Consider the following 21,978-nt stretch of genomic DNA (forward strand, 5'->3'; position numbering starts at 1 on the left):
TTTTCTCACATACTCTTAGGTAATAGACAACAGAGTGAAGTTCAAAGGCAACTATGTTGCGAATGACTCCATCATCAAAGCAGCACTTTTGTAAATCTTCAACAAATGTAAGCTTTCTGAGGGTGACAAGATAATCTTGTTTTTGTATACCCACCCCACCCCCCACATAACCCCTGACTTACAGGGTTTCTGATTAAATGGTGTTTATCCAAATGACTGCTATGCAAGGGAAAATTGAGTTTCTTTAAAGAAACTTCTCATTATATTTTTGATCTTAAGATAGGCAGTCCATCGTTTTAAAGTTCATTCTTTGTTCAACTGGTTATTTGCTTTATTTTTTCATGTTGTTAGATTCTCAATGAATGAAACACGTTTGAGCCTGGAGTCTGATGCAGTGTATTTGATATTTCAGTGGATCTTCACAACAACATAGGTTGTTGGTGGTGGTATCATGGTCATAACTACTGTTTCACAGACGGAAATGCTGAGAACCTAAAACAGAAATGACTTGTCCAAGGTCGTACAGTAAGTGGTGGCACCCACGATTCCCCAGAGCCTCTGTGCCTTCTTCTGCACTGGGATGCAGCCCTATTTCCAGGGAGGCTGCTTTCCTCTGAGCACACTGCTTCTGAGTTGTCTTCATAGCTCAAAGTGTTCCTTGTGGTCAGCTTTCCTAGGGGCCCTCTGTTTTCTTTTCAGGTGAGAGGGCCATCATGCCCTTCCCTCCACTAGCCTGCGTATGAATGGCCACATAAATCCCACTGCCAGTGTTTCATTTGTGGGGACTGTTCAGTTGCCATTTACTGTGGAGAAAGGTGTCACTTGCATCCATTTACTCTGCCTGAGCCCACCTCCCCACCCTTCCTCCAACAGCAGGGGAAAGAAGAGGGTGCAGCGGTCTGAAAGAGGCTAGCAAACCCGATGATTGCATGTATGCATGTGAGGTACCCGCGTGGTCACTCAGAAGCTTAAATGACAATAGTTCAATTCAGGAAAGAAACATAAGGATCCTAGTGGACTTTTCCACAGGTCATAGAGCCTGCCCACTTGTGTAAAATTGGACCCAGAGCTTCAGGGACCCTATGGGGCAGGGACAGTAGTCATGCTTTTGAAGTGGTGGTTAGCATGTACCCTTTATAAATCAAAACTTCTCTTTTTTGTTATTCTCTTTCTTTCATTTTTTTAAGAGACAGGGTCTTGCTTTGTGGCCCAGGCTGGAGTGCAGTGGCATGATCATAGCTCAATGCAACCTTGAACCTGTGGGCTCAAGTGATCTTCCTGCCTCAACCTGCTGAGTAGCTGGGTCTACAGGTACACGACACCAAATTGGGCTAATTTTTAAATTTTTTATAGAGACAGGGTCTAGCTATGTTGTCCAGGCTTATCTTGAACTTCTGGCTTCAAGTGATCCTCCCTTCTTGCCCTCCAAAGTGCTAGGATTACAGGTTTGAACCTCTGTGTCCTGTAGGGGTACTTTTTAAAAAGGGTAGATACAAGTACATCCCTGACCCTCTGCTTTGTTAAGGAGCGCTGCACAGAACTAACTCTCAGGATTAGATTCAGCATCCATCTATTTCAATGTATCTAACAAGAAGCTCGGCCCACAAATTTTACATTGCTATATTCTGGAGGATTCCAAGTAAGTGCCGTCACCATTGTTGTAGAAGACTGTCACAGTTTCTGAACTAGAATGACCAAAGCCTAATTCAGCAGAAAAGTAAGTCCAGTAAAACCTTAGGAGGATGTCTTATGGATCAGGACATTTAAGTGGAATTCTCTTGGCTTTTAGCCAGCCTGCTGTATTTTTCATTTTATTTTATTTTATTTTATTTTATTGAGATGGAGTCTTGCTGTGTTGCCCAGACTGTAGTGCAGTGGTGCAGTCTCGGCTCACTGCAACCTCCGCCTCCCAGGTTCAAGCAATTCTCCTGTCTCAGCCTCCCGAGTAGCTGGTATTAGAAGTGCCTGCCACCATGTCCAGCTAATTTTCGTATTTTTAGTAGAGGCTGGGTTTCACTATGTTGGCCGGGCTGATCTTGAACTCCCTACCTCTGGTGATTTGCCTGCCTCGGCCTCCCAAAGTGTTGGGATTACAGGTATGAGCCACCACGCCGGGCCTTGCCTGTATTTTTAAAAATAGCAAATATCAATAGAAAAGCAGGCACCTTCCGTTGTGCTGTAATGGAGTGAATTTGGGCGTCCTTGACTCTGCTTTCTGTTCCTTCTCCACCTTCATCAAATGGTGCCTGAGTGACTAGGTGAAAAATGCAAAAAAAAAAAAAAAAAAAAAAAAAACCAAAAAAAAAAACAAAATTAAAAAAAATTCAATCCAGGTAGCTGGCTTTTGCTTGAAAACACAGACAGAAAAGCACTGTTGTTGTCCTTTGACCTCTGATAAACTCAAATACATTTGGAAGTATTCAGACATTCAGCTGAGTGCTTCAGTTGAGTTATCCAAAGGCCTTGGCTTATTTCTCCCTTAAAACCTAGGCATTTTCTTAATGTTGAGGACTGTGATAAAGTGCTGGTGTGTTCCTTCCCTGCCAGGTGTCCAGGACTGTGTTTTGCTTGAGTGCTCTGAGATAATCAGACAAGCCAGAGTGCTTATTGTCAACATATTAATTATGTTCTCTGTTTCTACAGGCTTTTCAGGCAGATTTAATCACTTGGCACTTACTAGCCTATTTTGAAAATGCTTTTAGTGGTCATAACCCACACCTCCCCCACCCCAAAATAGCATCCTCTTGCCCTGCTGACCTCCTGCAGAGTGGGTGAGGATTGGGGTGGGAAGAGCTGTTTGTTTTTGCTCTGCTTTCTCAGTTATTTCATAAGAATTGTTTTTTGTTAAAACAGGTTGGTGCTAGCTATAAGGGCAGATAAAATTGGCTTCTTGGAGAGGAAGGATTTCCTAAGGGAGAGGTTGAGCTTTGGTTTTATAGGTTGCAGTGTCTGACTGCTGATCCAAGCTTACCATCCTACTTCTCATTTGTGGTAGCCTTTTGAGTTTCAAGCGCTGACCTGGTTTGTGACATTTGGCTGCTGGGCTGCCCAGGTGCCAGGTGCTCAATGTGGCCGGGAGGGCGGCACTTGGAGAGGAGCGCAAGTGGTGCTCTGCAGCCGAGGTGTCTCAGCACCTCCTTGCTCCCCGCCTCCTCCTCCTGCCTCTTTTGGAAGGGTTAACATGGACAGTATTCCCCATTCTTTCTTTACATTCACTGTCCATACCCACTCTGTATTCAGCTAGTGAAAGAGCAGCTGTGATCATTTTCAGTGGCAAGCTAATGTAGACAAGGGCCTTGGCCACCAGCTGCTGGCTGGACCATCACCTGGTAGACAGGGGGAGTGGCCCTGCACCTCCTTGGCTACAGCTGGGACTCTTAGAGAACATTTTCCTTGTCTGGAGGGAGATGAGGTGGATTATTTGTATGTTACAAAAGACAGGAGTTTTTGTCTGCCCGGAAGATAGAATTATTGCAGCAGTAGCCAGATGCATGCTTCTACCATCCAAATGGAGTCTATTTAAAGAGGAAGTACTAAAATAGAGATAATTACTGATTTTGGGTATTTAAAAGAGATTAAGATTTTCATATAATTATTAATATGATCAAGAGTTTTTATCATTTATTCTAAGAAGCTGTGGATTCGGTTTTTATTATATATTCATGGATAAAACTATCCTTTAGAGGTTTTCATCGAAACGTGTAATTTTAATCTTGGTTTACTCTAGTGTACACATGGTACCTTATTATTCCTCTAATTTGAGATATATGATAAGGCTTGATTTGTCAACCATAGGCAACAGGGAATAGTCGACTGGGCAGCTTCACAGTACTTCAAGATTTCATTTTATATACAAAACTTAAAAAGATATTTAGTTAAAACTGGGTTAGCTTTTCAATGAGATAATGATCTTAAGTATCCTCCAGACTTGATGTTAATTCGGTGAAAAACTGTTGATTAAGGACAGTTTTTTCTTATTAATTTCTGTGTATGAAAAGACAACAGCAATTTTCCAATTTTATTTACTATCTCTAAATTACACCTGTCAGAAACATCATATGCTCTGCTTGATTTCGTTTTCTTAAATTTTTAGTTGGCAGATGTTGTTAAGGTTCTGCACTACAGTTTTCTAAATTGGAGCATGCTGCCAGAAAATTAATGTAATGTTAGTTTAAAAATCACTATCCATCATGACCTTAATGCCAGTAATCATACTTTTTGCTTTTTAAATGGCTGCTGCCAGCTTACATAGTTTATAATTTGCTTTTCTTAAACTTCTTTTCACTGAACCTGAAAATTACTTTTTTCTAGGCTCCCTGGGAAGAGTTGAAACACTGGCCTTGGTACTATCTCTGCAACAGAGCAATGATGGAAAGCCATTTATACTTTTAGAATCTCAGTTTCTTCATTTTAAAATGGGAGTATTAACCAGGCATGGTCGCATGTGCTTGTAGTCCCAGCTACTCAGGAGGCTGAGGCGGGAAGGTCACTTGAGCCCAGGAACTCAAGGTGGTAGTGAGTGGTGGTTGCACCACCAGGTTGGATCACAGGTTGAGACCCTGTCTCTTTAAAGAAAACTGGGGGAGGAGGGGCATGAATGTCTTTGTGCACACTGCAGTGTTTTCCTAAGAACCAGTTGCTCTAATGGATATGCTTGTGAGTTGTCATTTGTGGAGCTATAAATGTTAAATGTTAGGCTACTTTTATTGGTTTACACTGATGGTGGGCTTTTAAAAGTACAATTGAAGGTCTGTTATTGTTTCATTTGTCCAGGTTGTAGCTTATAGTATTTACCTGGAAGAGTGTATGTTTGAAAGCAGACAGGGCTGGGTTTGCAGTTTGGCTTCAGTTTACTAGATGTGTAGCTTTGGACACACGTAACTAGCCTCGGTTTGAGTTTTTTGTCTGTAAATTGTATAATATGTTCCTGACAGGGTTAGTATAGGGTTAGTAATGAGGATGAGGTGCTTAATTAAGGATATCTGTTCTGTAAATTTAGATAAAATATGAGTTATAAGAGTAGTGATTTAAATACATGCAGTTATGCTATATTAGTCCATTTTTATACTTCTATGAAGAAATACAATAGACTGCGTAATTTATAAAGAAAAAAGGGTTTAATGGACTCAGCAGTTCCACCTGGCCAGGGAGGCCTCATAATCACAGTGGAAGGCGAAGGAGGAGCAGAGACACGTCTTACATGGGGGCAGATAAGAATGTGTGCAGGGGAACTGCCTTTATAAAACTATCAGATCTCCTTTGAGACTTATTCACTCTCACGAGAACAGCACAGGAAAAAGCCGCCCCCATGATTCAGTTACCTCCCACTGGGTCCCTTCCATGGCACGTGAGGATTATGGGAGCTACAATTCAAATGAGATTTCAGTGGGGACACGGGCAAACTATATCATAGGATCTCTCCCTAATTTCTTTTCAGTGCAAATAATGTTGGTTATTATTTATGCCAAAAAATATTGCTATTTACATCTGGCCTGCTCAGCGATGTGGAGGTGTGGGTGCATCTAGCCCTTAAACAGTTTTTGTGGCCTGTAATGGTTGTTTACACATCTCTGTGACAATGCAGCATTTAACATTAGGGTGGCTGTGGGCTCTCCTGTTACAAAGTCTGAAAGCTAGAGACGTTTTGTACCTGGAGGCTGTATCTTGCATTTTAGGCCTATATTGCATTTCAAAAACTTTTGTCTGAGTTACAGATAATCCCAGGTATTAATGACTTTGGCATGCCTTCTAGAAGGAAAATCAATCACAATTCTTTTCATGAACAGAATGGCCAAAGTCACTGTATATTTGTATGTATGGATATACATATACATATATTGACTTAGTATTGTACATTTGGTGATTATTGCTTGGATCGAACTGATTTTTATTAATGACTCAGTGAAACAATTACCTTTTTACTCAGAAACAAACATTGAGATTAGGTTCTTTCTCTAAGTCTGATCCATTGGATTCATGGATGGGGTGTGCGTCAAACTTGACCTTGATTTTTGAAGATTCAGAACCTACTTCCCACTCTATCGAAAGAGTGACAACCACAAGCCTCATTTTAAAGCTTTCAGTCTGCAGTTAACCTCCTCTACGAGTGGGTAGGGCATGGGAACAGCTTCCATAGGGCGTCATCAAAGCCTCAGTGTTGAGGCACCATTGACAACCTCCTGTTTGTGGAAGGTTTGCGGAAGGTTGGCAAGCACTGTCCTGACAGAGCTGTGTTCTCTGGTCTGAGGAACCCAAAGCACCCATTTTGTTCATGTATGTTCAGCTGACCAGCTCTTATGCTCAGTCCAGTGACTTCCAGTTCCAGCAGATCTTCCCACGAGGACCAGGATTTACCAGGAGAGATTTCCATGGAGCAAAAAAGAAGTGAAACTTGGTTAGAGTTCACAACGTTTTCAATGTTCAGATTGATCTTTCTTAAGACATATTAGGACATCTTATATTTTTAATAATGTTTTCATTATTGGTATAGAAATTCTGTAAGAACACTTAGAAGCCAAGAAGAAACGCATTTGTTCATTCGACTATTGGGAAGTTGGTGAAGCTTTCTTCTTTAACATCTGTTCTCCTTGGTAGCCTATTGAAACAGGCTCCAGTTGAGTCCTGGTCAAGTCAGTAGCTCATTCTCTTGATGGGATAGTATAGGCGGAGTGGAGAGAACCTACAGGCTGGGTTGGGGGATGAATTGCCATATCAGTGTCCTTTCCAGTAGACCACTGTGTACAGCTAAGGTTGACTGAAAATCATCGTCACCCCATTTTGTGCCAACTCTTGTTTTCCCATAAGGATTCCCAATTTATTTGTTGTGTTTCTTGTACTTAATCTTACCCAGGATAAACAGATCTTCAGGAGATATTTTTCTGTTCTTTTTTTTTTTTTGGTCTGAGGTTGTGATATCGGGCAACTTGTTTTTTATTGTTAGTCAGTCCCTGGTTTTAAGAACAAATACAGGATTCGCATAAGTGGTAAGAATCTGGGAACAAACTGAATAGCAGGACGAGAATGGATATTTAGGGTGTCTAAGTATAGGAGAGATTTTTTTCCTTGAACCTTAATATTAATTGAGTAAAGTAAATGGGAATAACTGAGTGCCTACTATTCTGGAGGCATCTGACACTATCAGTCATGAAACTAGTCAAGAAAATCCCTAGAATGTTTTCTTCATCTTCCTCCTTCCATATCGTCCCTCCTTAAAATCTTGTATAACACTTCAGTAGAGTGGATATCTCACACGTGCCGCTACATCTGTGGGTTTGGGAAGAAGTTTTCATCATTAGGCTGCAAGACTAGGACAAAGTGTGCTTGCAGTTGTGTCTGATGTTCGTCACCTTTCTGACTCGGTGTTTGTACTGGTTCTCCTGTGTATTCATTTAGCAATATTTATTGATGGCCTACTGTGTGCTCCGAGCTGCTCTGGATGCAGAGAGGAGCAAGACAGATAAGCTTGCTCCTCTCTGAAGCTTACCTTGTTAGTGTGGGTGACAGACAATTAGTAAGAAAAAATATAAATACTATTAGATGGTGCTAAGAGGTGGGAAGAAAATAGAGCCAGCAAGAGACTAGAGACTCGGGGGCTGATGAGGGTGGCCAGGGGAGGCTTTGCATGACCTTAGATTATATGATGGAACGAGCTCCGCAGACATCTGGAACCAGGAGTGTTTTCAGAAGTGCGAATAGCAGGTGAGGTCTTGAGGCCTGGAGAAGCAAAGGAGCTGCTTCTTCAGCCAGGAGTGTGGCCAGGAGGCCCTGGGAGACCTGGAAAGAAGGAAGCCTCTGGAGGGTTTGAGTAGGGGGTGAGGTGATCTGATTTGCACATTACAAGGATCATTCTGCTGGGTAGGGGGACAAACTGTAGGAGGATTAGAGGGCCAGCTGGGCAGCAGGAGCCTGTGTGTCTCCACTTACATCTGTGTGTGGCTCCCCTCCCCTAGGGATGGAGGGCTGGACCAGGGTGACCGGCCTAGATGGGGCACAGCTCTGGCTAGGGCTTGGCTGCAGAACGGAAGGGGATGGGGAGCCAGGAATGACTCCTTGGGTTCTCCTGTATTCAGGGTGCCTTCCTGTGGACAGCAGTGAGTGGAGGTGTGGGAAATACAGGATAGGTGAATGGGAAAAAACAGACCCAATGTTTATTTAAAATAATGCAAACTGTCTCATTTGTGGATGGAGTTGCTTAGTCAATGCTGAGATGTGTCTTGTGGAACAGAATTTTAGGGACGTTTGCAGGTATGTTATAGTTCCAGGGCAATTAACAATTGTTATCCTACTGAAGTTTATTTTCTTTGAAGGCAGTATCCGTATGATTCATCTTAGTGCCTAGATTATGCCTTAGAGATAAAGGCTTAGGTCAATGTTTGGTTTGAATCAAAAGGTTCAATTATCTGCCGGGTTGATTTTATTTGATTATGTAAGGAGATACTGGGAGTGGGATAGTTTCTGAGAGGACACAGTGAATAATCCAGTTTTTTAGTTTCTTGTTACATAAGATTTGAACAGATACTCAATTATATTATCTCATGTACAGATTTCCAGAGGTTCTGCTGCCTGTCACACAGGTGTGGCCCCAAGCTGTTGAGGAAGTGTGAAGGATTCAATATTTAGTATTGAGGAGCGGGTGTGAAGGAGAGACACGCCGTCCTTTTTTGATGTACTTGGCTCGTAAATCTGCCCTGTCTGGTTTGCATAGGATGAATTAGATGAACTCCGTGCTGAGATGGAAGAGATGAGAGACAGTTATTTAGAGGAAGATGTTTACCAGCTGCAGGAACTTCGGCGAGAATTGGACCGTGCTAATAAAAACTGTCGAATCCTGCAGTATCGTCTCCGGAAAGCTGAGCAGAAAAGCCTGAAAGTGGCCGAGACGGGTCAGGTGGATGGTGAACTTATTCGAAGCCTGGAGCAGGACTTGAAGGTGAGAGGGGTGATGCATGCACCCCTGGAGGCTGCTATGGGCCAATGGGCCAGCTGGCCACGTGCACATTATCCTGGTGTTCTTCCCCTGTTTGTGTCTGTCTCTACAGATTGCAGTGTAAACAGTCTTGATTTGCTTTATGGCTTATAGAGTATGTGCAGTTGTATGACTTTGACAGCCCAAGGTTTAAATTTGTCATAATATGAACTTTAGAAAAATGATAATAATGGATTTGCAATAACAAAGAATTAATACCTGCCAATGGATCTGACAATTGGATAGAAATTCTGTAGAAACTCTGAAAGATCTGAAATATTAAAAAAAAAAATCTGTTGATTATCAATGTAGTCAAAGGCCACTTTTAAAAGTTGACCATATCACTTAACATTTTTTATTGTTATTTAGGTTTCTAGGATGCAGAAATCCTAACAGTCCCATAACCCAAACGAGGCTTGTGTAGCGGGGATCTAACGCTAGGAGAAATCATCACAAATTGTCTAAGGTGTCTTTGAGAACCACTGGGAGAAGTGGGAATGATGTGAAGAAATCCTAGACTTTATGCCATTTTTTCTCCATGGGCAGCAGGGCCCTCATGACCTGATTATCAAATCATTTATCTAGAGATGAATTATGCATACTGTTCTCCTTATTACCGGAGTACTTGTGAAATCTCATCTAGCCTTTCAGTGTGATAATAGGAAAAGAATCTTTGCAATTCTACCAAAGTTATAAACCACTAACAAAATGTCATTCAGTGTGATAAAGGGTGATTTATATTTCTCTTACAATGGTCTCTTTCCTCACTTGCTTTTAGAAAGTAAACATGTTAACTGCTTTGCTCATTCAAATGGTTTACCACACCAGAGCCACAGTAGACAGTTTAAAACTTGGCTACATTGAACATCTTATGCATACAGAATTATTTTATTATTATTTTAGGATCTTGCTCTGTCACCTAGGCTGGAGTGCAGAGAGGTGCCATCATAGCTCACAGTTACCTCGAACTCCTGGGCTCAAGTGACCCCCCTTTCTCTGTCTCCCAAATAGCTGAGACTATAGGCATGCACCACCATGCCTGAATTATTTTTTATTTTTATTATTTTTTTAGAGACAGGGTCTCACTGTGTTTCCCAGGCTGGTCCCAAACTCCTGATCTCAAGTGATCCTTCCGTCTTTTCCTCCTAAAGTTCTGGGATTACAGGCAACTTATTTGCTTTGTTAGCAGGTGGGTTCAGTATTACTTTAGGGAACGGAAATGTTCATTTGCTTATTATTATTTAAATTTCTTGCTTAAAGCACGTGAGCCTGGGCAGAATTGGCATTCTTGGTGATCATCTGTGAGGGAAGAGGGTTATCAAAAGTGGGCTTTTAAAAAACTATATTTATTTTAAAGCCATTTACATTTAGCAGTGGGGGGGTGTGTGTTGTATATCAACTTTAGTGACACTAATGTTAACAAGTTCTGATAATGCACCATCATCAGACCAGCCAGAGTAGGCTTTTAGCCTGGATGTTGATTTCATTTTTTAATGAATCTCCTCCTCCTTTAAAAGTAGGTCGGTTATGTATTACCAGGGTCTTTGCTATGTGGTATAATACCATATTACTTAATGATTTTGCCTCTGACATTGTCTGATAGTACCTTTAGCACACAAAAAGCCTTATATCCTGATAATGATCTCTGTGGGTCAATGCAGGTAGCCAAAGATGTGTCTGTCAGATTGCACCATGAACTTGAGACGGTGGAGGAAAAGCGCGCTAAAGCTGAAGATGAAAATGAAACTCTCCGACAGCAAATGATTGAAGTGGAGATATCCAAGCAGGCCCTCCAGAATGAGCTCGAGAGACTGAAAGAGGTAATCCAGAACTGCGGGGGGCTTCTGCCCTCTTGGTTTTAATAAGGAGGAGCTTGGAACTGTAAGTGTCCCCTTCTCATTGTGGTCTAAAGCTGGGGTTGGCAAACCATGGCCTGTTTGTTTGGCTCAGAAACTAGATTGTTTTTACATTTTTTCCCTAGCACGGCAAACAAACAAAACTCAGATGAAAGAAAGCCCCAAAAGCAAAGAAGACTATGGATTTAATACTGTGTGTTGCTTGCAAATTCTAAAATATTTTCTATTTGACCTTTTACTGAAAAGGCTTATTGAGCCTTGGTCTAAAGCTAGTTTTTGTAATTACCACTCAGATGAGCTGACCATTAATTCCTTTGGTGTGTCCAAGTGGGGCCTATTATTGCTAGAATAAAAAATTAAGTTGTAGCTTTTTCTCCAGAGTCTTCTCCAGTGAGCTGGAAAGTATGTTATGGTTGTCTATTATAGCTGTGTAAATAGACAATGAATGCATGCCACCTGTGTAGCTAAAATGAGTTGAATATAGACATTTTTTAATTTTAGGGAATGATTTTTCTAGCAAAGTAATCTGGAAAATGAATATATATTCTTTTCATTTGCATACAGCAATGCAAATTCTGTTTTGTTATTGACTTCCATTATAAGATTGAAGCTGAGTGTTTTCTTGGAAATGTCCTGCATGTGTTGAAATTAAAAGCCTTTGACGAAGGCTTTAAGCTCACAGTGAATTCTGGCATGTTACCTGCACCTGCCAGCAGCCTTGCTTGGTGGCTTATTTTTCCTTTGGAAAAGTTTCCTGATCCACACAGTTCTTCCCTATCCATGCCCGCTCCCGTCCGCACCAGGTTCCGGCCCTATGTGGGCTCTGGGTGGAGTCGTGCATGTGCAGTGCAGGCCCTACTCTCAAGGCGCCTCCAGTTCAACCAGGCACACAGATAGGAAAACAGACAAATCACAGCAAAGTAGCAGGCGTGCCCCTCTCTGCTTCTGCCCCCACCCCTCTGCTCACAGCTGCCTTGGCCTCCCTGCTCTTCCCATTCATGCCTGTGCCTGAATGTTCTTTCTCCAGGCCCTCATGTTACCTGTGGCTCATTCCCTTATCTCTTTTGGGTCCTTGCTCAGCCCCTCCCGTCAGCACTCATGAAAGTTGTCCCCATCTCCACCCCGGCCATCCCTGTTCACCTTTCCATCTGACATATGTATTCTGAGACATTTGTCTATTGTCACTGCTCATCTGTTTTCTTTCTCTGTCTTTCATCCCTCCCCTCCTTTACGGGTGATCCTTCAGATCATGAGCTCTGTGGGGCAGAGACAGGGGATTTGTCTCTCTGGTTCACTGTGGGCACCCCCATGCCTAGAAGAGCACCTGGCACATGCTGAGTAGAGGAATGAATGAAGTGGGCAGAGCATAGAGCTGTGTGATCAGAGCATGCCTGGGAGATGGGGCAGCTTTCCAGAGGAAGAGGTTAGCTTCTGGGAGCTTGCTTTCATCACAGGTAACCCTCGCCCCTTAACTTATACTTGTATCTGCTCCCAGGACTTGAGGAATTTGTCCTCTACTTGAGGATCTCTGCCTCTGAGAGGTATAGTTGCTGGTACTTTACTCCCCTCCCGTTCCTTTGTTCTAAGTTTGCTGGAATGGTTTCTTTTCTCAGTTTGACCCTGACCTTAACAGTTACAGGGTATAGAAAATAGTTTACCATTGACTCTGGAACAATGAGGGGAATTGTTGGGGGGTGGGGGGGAGTCACCTCCTGTGCAGTTGAAAATCTGTGCATGTCTTGTAGTCCTAGATACTAGAGAGGCTGAGGCAGGAGGATTGCTTATGCCCAGGACGTTGAGGTAGTTGGGCAACACAGCAAGATTCTGTTTTTTAAAGAAAAAAAGAGAAAATAATGTGTATAGCTTTTGACTCCCCCAGAACTTACCTACTAATAGTCTACTGTTGACTGGGAACCTTACTGATAACATAAAACACATATTTTGTATGTTGCATGTATCATGTACTGTATTCTTACAATAAAGCTAGAGAAAATGTTGTTAAAATCATAAGAGAAAATATGTTACTGATCATTAAGTGGAAGTGGATTACTGTAAAGGTCTTTATGCTCATAGTCTTCATACTAAGTAGATGGAGGAGGAACAGGAGGGTTTGGTCTTGCTGTCTCAGGGGTGGCAGAGGTAGAAGATTTGAGTATAAGTGGACCTTCACGGTTCAAACATATATTATTCAAGGGTCAACTGTGGAAGTGTATTTTATAAAATTTTATATGTGTATACATTTGTGTATGAATATATAAACATGTAAAATGTGTAAAACATGAATATGTAATTTTAAGTAGGTGAAGATTCTTTTCCATACGTTTAAATGGATTTGTGTAGGACTTGGCATCTCTTTGGAGGAAGAAACCATCATTGCTGCTCTTGACATTCAAAAGCAAGGCCAGGGTGAGACAAGGATCTTCAGAGAGCTTGATGCTGGCGCAGGGTGGATGTGAGGAGAAAACGGAGAGTTGTCAGCCCTCCCTTTGTGGCTTAGAATTACTGAGAAGAATTGCTCAGTTGGGATGAAGTATTTTACTTCCAGAGTTGCAGTCAGACTGGTGGGACCACATATTTACACCAAACTTCTAAATGAGTCATAAAACTGACAGGAGTCCCAAGAGGGTTAGAGGCTTGTAGATTAAACTGGAAGCAGAGAATGATGGCATCTAGTGACACAAGGTTCAAAGGTGATGGAGGAAATATTTATTGGAAAATGCCAGCGGCTTTCTTTGTGAATGGATTCTTTTTGCAAAAGCCAGAACAAACATTCTAGCCCTGGGGTGAGGATAATCTTTTTTCTATCTTGAGCCTTGCTTTTTGTCGTTCACCTCTGGAGTTTTGTAAATGGATGTCTGACTTCCTGAAAAAGGCAAGGACAGTTCGTGGTTGTGTGTGTCTGAGCAGCAGCAGCTGTTGCAGATGTGTGTGTATCACCTCGGCCTCAGGGGTCTGTGAAACAGAGCATCTCCTGGCCTTTGCCCCTCTGGAGCCGCCACTCCCTTCTCTCTGAAGTTCTAGACTGTTTTCAGCTGCCTGCTGGTCATCTCCAACACGAGTTTTTCCTAGCACTTCAGACTCTGTGTCCAGAAAAAACCCAGCATCCCTCGCCACACCCTGCACCTTCTCTGTCTCCTATTTGAGTACCGGTCCCCGAGTCCTTTGAGTCCCCAAGCCCAATGATGGTGTTACCCTTAATCCTCTTCTCTCCTCTTCAACTGCTTGCTCAGTGCTGTAGGTTCAGCTTTTGCAGTCTTTAGACATTTCATTCTCACTGACACCCTATGATAGAACATGGATGAACCTTGAAAATCTGCTAAGTAACAGAAGCCAGACATACTGTTTGTCTGCATTGATAAGAAATATCCAGAGTAGACGAATTCATATAGATGGAAAACAGATTCATGGTTTCCTGGGGTGGGGGAGATGGGAGAAGGGAGACTGACTGCTTAATGGGTGGGCAGTTTCTTTTTGGGGTGATGAAAATATTTTAGAATGAGATAGAGATGGTGGTTGCACAACACGTGAATGCACTAAATGCCACTGAGTTGTGTACTTGAAAATGGTTAGTTTTCTGTTACATGAATTTTAACCTCAATTTAAAAAATTTTCTTTCTCCAGTGTAGCCATACTTTTACCAGTCCCCCACCTCAGACGAGTATTTGAGAGCTGACAGTGTAGGCTGATCATGCATATTGAATGTGTACAGAATTTCTAGTCCTTCCCTTTTCTCTTTTCCCCTCTCCCTGCCCAAATTCTGACCATGTCACTCTGCCTAAACAGACAGACTTGCCTTGGCTTGTCTAACTCTTTGGCATGACACAGTGGACTGTTACACCCTGACCCATCCCCAGCCCCCTTTTGGGTTTCCCACTCCAGGGCTGTAAACCCAGGTCTGAAATGGAAGAGCAGTTCAGAAGGATGACTGGACTGTGCCCTCTGATTCTTTTTGAACTACTAGAGGTGTGTCTTTGAAAAGTTACTTTTTCTATTGATAAGAAAAGGGCTGATCTGCCTAGAATTGTCCCTTCTGACTAGCCAGCTTCCTTGCTGGCATCCTGTGCCTGTTCACTCTTGGAGTCTGTGCCCCCAGGCACCCACATGCTCTCCGCTTGTGTAAAGCTCAAACAATTTTCACCCTTGTTTTTTCAAATATATTTCTTCTAGTATTCAACTCTACCTATAGTGGGATCTCTCAAAATGTAGAAAATGGTTAACTTTGGCTACTTTCCACTTCTTAAAGGTTGCCCTAATTCTTTCACTGAACAATATCTCATTGTCTCAATTTTTGAAGTTCTATTACATACTAGGCACAAGTATCAACTAGCCAGGTTAGCTAGCACTTACAGGGGACCAGAGACATGTTCTAGATCATTCCAGTGAGCTCAGGTTATTGAAGAGAGTCCCAGGGAACCAACTAAGAGACGACTTCTTGTGGCCGCCTTTCATCATTCAGAAAATGACATGGATTCTCTGGGTTTGGTTGAGACTTCTTTTGTGCATAGTCAATCATCAGATTTTGTAATGTTTCCTGTGTGCTTGAGAGGAATGTGAATACTCTAGTTTAGGGGTACAGACTTTGATTTAAATCTATTAGATTGAAGACTTCAAACTTCAGTTGTAACCCACAACAAAAAGGGCATCATCACTCAATATACAGCTATAAACAAAGGCTTAGAAAAGTAATGCTTACCTTTGTTATTCAGGGTGCACGCTGATATTTTCCATTTATTAAGCTAAAAATTTTTTTAATGGTGGTTATAAGATTAATTTATAGTTCATTAGTATATTGTTGCAATTTGGAAAAATATATTGACTCATTTGCTCACTGTATTCAAATTTTCTATATCCTTTGTTGTTTTTTATCCCATTATAATCATGCATTTTAATTTTATTCTTGTAATTTGTCAAACTTTGCCTTATTTATTTTGATGACATATTTTTAAGTGAAAACAGATTTAGGACTCTTCTTCATGATGAGTTATTCCCTTTATCAGCTGCTAATGACCTCTTTATTCTGATGTATTGTTTTTTGTTGTAAAGTCTTTTTTTTTAATCTGCTTTCATCATCTATACCAAATTTCTTTTGGGTAGTATTGGTTTGGGATAGCTTTCCTTTCTGTTTTTTTGTTTTGTTTTGTTTTGTTTTCTTAAACAACACACATTTATTTCTGACAGTTCTGGAGGCTGGGAAGTCGAAAATCAAAGTGCTAGTCAATTTGGTTCTTGGTGAGAGCCCTCTTGCTGGCTTACAGATAGCTGCCTTCTTGCTGTGTTTTCACGTGGCGGAGAGAGTGACAGTGAAAGTAAGAGTGAGAGAGAGAAAGAGAGAGAGCAACAAGCACACATTCTGGTATTTCTTCCTCTTCATAAACGTATTAGCCCCATCATGGGGCCAAGGCCCCATCTCCATAGAACACCACACTGAGGGTCAGGGCTTCCACTGTGAATTTGGCAGCAGGCACAAACGTTCAGTCCATATTAAGGGGTGAGTGGAGGAGGCAAGTTAGGAGGCTTCTCCAGTAAATCCATGAGAGAGATGGTAGTTGTCTGAACCCCAGGGTTTTGGTAATTCTTTTAAAAATTCTTTTAAATTTTAGATTTGGAGGGTATGTGTGCAGGTTTGCTACACAAGTATTTTGTATAATAGTGAGGTTTGAGCTTTTAGTGCACACACCACCCAAATGGTGAACATTGCACCCAGTACAGACCCTCACCACTGTCCCACCCAATCTGCCTGCTTAAGGAGTCCCCAGTGTCTACTATTTACATCTTTGTGTCTATGTTTACCCATTGTTTAGCTCTCACTAGTAAGTGAGAACATGCAGTATTTGATTTTCTGTGAGTTATTTTACTTAAGATAATGGCCTCCAGCTCCATCCATCTTGCTGCAAAAGACAGGATTTCATTATTTTTTATTGCTGCATAGTATTCCATGGTGTATATATGCCACACTGTCTTTATCTAATCACCTACTGATGGATGCTTAGGTTGATTCCATGATTTTGCTATTGTGAATATTGCTTCAGTAAGCATATGAGTGCAGGTGTCTGTTTTATGTAATGATTTCTTTTGGGTAGATGCCCATTAATGAGATTGCTGGGTTGAATGGTAGTTCTATTTTTACTACTTTGAGAATTCCCCATACTGTTTTCCATAGAGTTGTACTAATTTACATTACTACCAACAGTGTTTAAGAGTTCCGTTTTCTCCATATCCGTGCCAACATCTGCTGTTTTTTGATGTTTTAATAACAGCCATTCTGACTGATGTCTGATGATATCTCATGGTGGTTTTAATTTTCATTTCTCTGATGATTAGTGATGTGGAGCCTTTCTTCATGTTTCTTGGCCACTTACATGTCTTCAATTGAGAAATGTCTGTTCATGTCCTGTGCATAGCCTGGGATAGCTTTTCTATGATTTTATTTTCTATTTTTCTATGTCATTATGTTTTCAGTGTTTTTCTTATGAACAGAATGTAGTTACATTTTTAAAAAATGTGATGTAATACTCTCTTTTTTAAACTGACATATTTAATCCATTTATATGTATTGTGGCTACTGATGGGTTGAGTTTTCTATCATTACATTTTATGTTATTTTCCCTGCATGCCTGCCTACTTTCTTTCCCACCTTCCTTCCTTCCCCTTCTTTCTTTTCTTTCTCTCTTTCTGTTTCTTCTCTTTTGTTTCTTTTTCTTTCTTTCTCTCACTCCCCCCTTTCTTTCTCTCTTTCTCTTTCTTCCTTCCTTCTTTCCTTCCTTTCTTTCTTTCTTTCTTTCTTTCTTTCTTTCTCTCTTTCCCTCCCTCCCCCCTTTCTCCTTCTCTTTCTTTCTTTCAATATTGACTTCTCTTTGAGTTTTTGATTCTCTGTCTTGGTTGGGAAGTTATACATTCTATTTCTGTTATTTTAATGATTATTCACATATTTAACATGCATATTTGAATTGAAGTTTAAAACAATTTAGTTCTAGCCTCCTCCTGAATAATATAACCATCTTAGAAAGCTTCAACTTTAATCAAATCTTATCTTTCATATGCTTTAGTATCATTTTTTAAAATGACCTTTTTAAAACTTATTTAATAGTTAATACTTGTTTGGATTAATTTACAGCTAATTTAAATGCCAGTTTGTTTACTTGTCATTGCTTCTTGAGTGTTACTCCTCTGAGTTCAGTTTCCTTTTTGCTGATGTTTTAATTAATCCTTCAGCAGTTTTTTTTCAGTGACTAGTATTGTCTGAAATGCTTTTATTTCATATCGTCTTGAAATCTATTTAGTTGGACATGGAATTCCAACACTTGGAAGATAGTATTTTATTATCTTTTGGCTCATTTTGCTATAGAGCAGTCTGCTGTCAACATAATTTTTATTTTTGTAGCTAATCTGTCTTTACTCTCTGACTTTTATGTTTTTCTTTTTGTGTTTGGTATTTTATAGTTTAAGTCTGCTTTATCTAGATTTATTCTTTTTTTTTTTTTTTTTTTTTTTTTTTGAGACGGAGTTTCACTCATGTTACCCAGGCTAGAGTGCAATGGCGCGATCTCGGCTCGCCGCAACCTCCGCCTCCTGGGTTCAGGCAATTCTCCTGCCTCAGCCTCCTGAGTAGCTGGGATTACAGGCATGCACCACCATGCCCAGCTAATTTTTTGTATTTTTAGTATAGACGGGGTTTCACCATTTTGACCAGGATGGTCTCGATCTCGTGACCCACCCGCCTCGGCCTCCCAAAGTGCTGGGATTACAGGCTTGAGCCACCGCGCCCGGCCTAGATTTATTCTTATTTTGCTCAACATTCACTGTCAATCTGATTAAGTCTGTCATTAAATCTGGAGAACTCTCACTCTGAATAGTGTTCGATATTGAGATTTTCTCTGAATCATATTTCCTATTCATCACTTGCATTCTTTCCAGAACTCCTGCTAGTCTTACATGGGGCCTTCTTAGGTTGCCCATTCTTTTTTTTTTTTTTTCTTTGAGGCAGAGTCTCAGTCTGTCGCCCATGCTGGAGTGCAGTGGCGTGATCTCAGCTCACTGCAACCTCTGCCTCCAAGGTTCAAGTGATTCTCCTGCCTCAGCCTCCCAAGTAGCTGGGACTACACGCACGTGCCACCATGTCCAACTAATTTTTGTATTTTTAGTAGAGATGGCGTTTTACTATATTGGTCAGAGTGGTCTTGAACTCCTGACCTCATGATCTACCCACCTCTGCCTCCCGAATTGGGATTACAGGGATTACCTCCTGGGATTACAGGTGTGAGCCACTGTGCCCCTCCTTATGTTGCCCATTCTTATTCCATCGTTTCTGTCACTTATCTGTGTTTTTCAGAAAATTTTTTTTTCCTTTCTATGCTGCATTCTGGGTAATTTTTACATTTCTTCTCCAAGTTACTAGTTCTTTTCTTCTGTAAAGATGACAGTTATTATCTTCCATTTCAGTGAGTTTACTGTTCATTTTTAGAATTAAAATTTTTTTGGAGGGTGGGGGACATGTTCTTACTCTTTCACCCAGGCCTTTACCTCCTGGGCTGAAGTGATCCTCCTGCCTCAGCATCCCCAGTAGCTGGGACTACAGGCATGTACCACCACACCCAACTAAGTTTTAAATTTTTGTAGAGATAGGGGTCTCACTGTGTTGCCAGGCTGGTCTTGAACTCCTGGGCTCAAGAAATCCTCCCACCTTGGGCTCCCAAAATGTTGGCATTACAGGTGTGAGCTACGATGGCCCACTGAATTTTTAAAAATTTGCTTGTTTCTTTATATAGAATGTTCTTCTTTCCTTATCATTCGTATTTTTTCTAAGTCTCTAAACATTTTACAGTTACAATGTCAGTTACAGTGTTTGTCTGTCTTTCTGTTCTCTCAAGCTCCTGGCATTCCTAATCCTAATCAGATCTGCAGCCTCCTCCCTTACAGGGGATTTTCTTCTGCATGCCTGTGAGTGGGGGGGGGGTCCCTGAGATCTGTTGAATCGTCCTTCTAGTGAGGTTTTCATGTGGGCCTTTTCCAGAGACCTTACTTTAAGATTGGTCCAGTACAACTCATGCTCACTTCCCATTCTGGCCATCCATCCTGCATATGGCAGCAGCCTCAGGCACTTTTACGCTGGAAAGGAGAGGGTTTCTACCTGAAAGGCACCCGAGACAGAGCTGCTTCTCCCCCTCGCTGGGTGTGGCTGCTCAGTGGGTGTCTGGGTGCATGGATCAAAGCCTCTCCTCATGCCCCTGGCTGTGAGGACCTGTTTCTGAGGCTGGTAACTTCAGCCACTCTCTGCCCTCACCCCTGACATATTCTCTTGTGCTTACTACTCTCATTTCAATCCCTCACCCGTCTCCGACACTGGGCATTTTCCTTTTCTTTTTCTTTCTTTCTTTTTTTTTTTTTTTCAAGTTCAGCTGCGAATAAGTTTGTGTTTGTTGTATTTTATTCAGCATCTCTAGCTGTATGTTGGAAAGAGGGTCATGATAGCTCAGTGTGCTGTGTTGCCAAAACTGGATGTGACCCTTCAGGGTTCAGCAGAAGTGCCCAGTGGCAGCTCTGGGCCCTCCATCCTGTCTCCCTCTGCCCTGCGGCTCCCCAGCCCTCATCGACCTCACAGCTTCTTAGGGCTCCTGCATCATGGCTTCTGCTGCCGTGTCTCTGGGTGTCATTGTACATTTTCCTCAATGAGTGGGCAAGGACTTTCCTCTGCGTGTCACTACCTTCAAAGTGGCAGACAGCCATAGAATATAGAAACAAGGGTATACAAATATAATAAATGATTTATTGCCATTATGCCACAGTGCAATAAAATAATGTTATCTTTGTTTCCAGATGGTAGCATCTCCCTTATAGGCAAGGTTTTGCTTGGGTGAGCTGGTATAAGCATATTTGGGCAGCGTTCTTGTGCCAGGGGACCCCCTAGGACACTGATGGGTGTGGGTGGCTGCCTTGGGGTCAGGGCCCCACTCCTGCCCTAGCTGACAGTAGACTGTAGGGCCAGCAGGTCATGTGGTGTACATGCAGGTGTCTGTGTGCCAGCCTAGGACACTTCCAAAGAAATGGAACAACTCTTGGTGTCGTTGGCTAGACATGATTTTAGAGGGTATGGGATGACTCTAGCCAGAGAACAAGAGGGGAAAGAAATCTGGTGCCCTAAATGATATCACAGTTACATGGCCTGCTAGGTCAAGGAGGGTCGTGAGTGGGAGGAGGAGGAATTGGAGATGTCTGGTTAAGCCTTTCCCCAAACACTGGTGTGGGTATCTGTGTGTGTGTATATTTCTGTATGTGTATGTGTGGTGATTGTGTGTGTGTATCTGTGTGTGTTTGTATCTGTGTGTATCTGTGTGTGGTATGTATCTGTGTGTGTATATCCTTGTGTGTGTGTATCTGTGTGTGTGTTTCTCTGTGTGGATGTGCATCTCTGTGTAGGTGTGTGTATCTATCTCTGTGTGTATCTCTGTATCTCTGTGTGTGTGTGCATCCGTGTGTGTCTGTGTGTGTGCTTATCTGTGTGATGTGTATCTCTGTGTATGGTATCTCTGTGTGGATGTGTATCTGTGTGTGTATCTCTGTGTGTGTATCTCTATGTGGTGTGTATCTCTGTGTAGATATCATCTCTGTGTAAGTGTTATCTGTGTGTGCGTATCTCTGTGTTGTGTGTATTTCTGTGTGTGGTATCTGTGTGTTATCTCTGTGGGTGTACCTCTGTGTGTGTGTATCGTGTGTGTGTATCTCTGATGTGTATGTCTGTGTGGTTGTGTATCTATCTCTGTGAGTGCATCTGTGTGTGTATTGGTGTGGTATGTATCTGTGTATCTCTGTATGTGTGTATCTATCTGTGTGTGTATGTGTATCTGTGTATGTGTGTGTGTATGTGTATCTGTGTATGTGTGTGTGTATACCTCTGTGGGTGTGGGGGGGTATATCTGTGTGTGGGTATCTGTGTTTATGTATAGCCATCTCTGTGTGTGTGTATTCGTGTGTGTATATCTCTGGATGTGTGTATATCTCTGTGTGAGCATATCTCTCTGTGTGTATATCTCTGTGTATGTGGGATGTATCTGTGTATGTATGTATCTTTGTGTGTATCTCTGTATCTCTGTGTATGTGTATATCCGTGTATGTATGTGTCTTTGAGTGTATCTCTGTATCTCTGTGTATGTGTGTATCCAT

The 21,978-nt window shown here is 41.7% G+C and overlaps 1 protein-coding gene across 10 annotated transcripts in view; it reads left to right on the forward strand.

The window, feature by feature from the left end:
* MTCL1 (microtubule crosslinking factor 1) overlaps positions 1-21,978 on the forward strand; it is a 134,063-nt gene that overhangs the window by 1,491 nt on the left and 110,594 nt on the right. For all 10 annotated transcript variants that reach the window (XM_032293352.1, XM_032293354.1, XM_032293355.1 and 7 more), the window contains exons 2-3: positions 8,705-8,929; positions 10,627-10,785. In XM_032293352.1, the coding sequence (XP_032149243.1) occupies positions 8,705-8,929; positions 10,627-10,785 (384 nt within the window). The remainder of the gene's footprint in view (positions 1-8,704; positions 8,930-10,626; positions 10,786-21,978) is intronic.

Source organism: Sapajus apella, unplaced genomic scaffold (genome assembly GCF_009761245.1).
Source record: "Sapajus apella isolate SASKATOON/1434 unplaced genomic scaffold, GSC_monkey_1.0 scaffold29, whole genome shotgun sequence".
Lineage (NCBI taxonomy): Eukaryota > Metazoa > Chordata > Mammalia > Primates > Cebidae > Sapajus > Sapajus apella.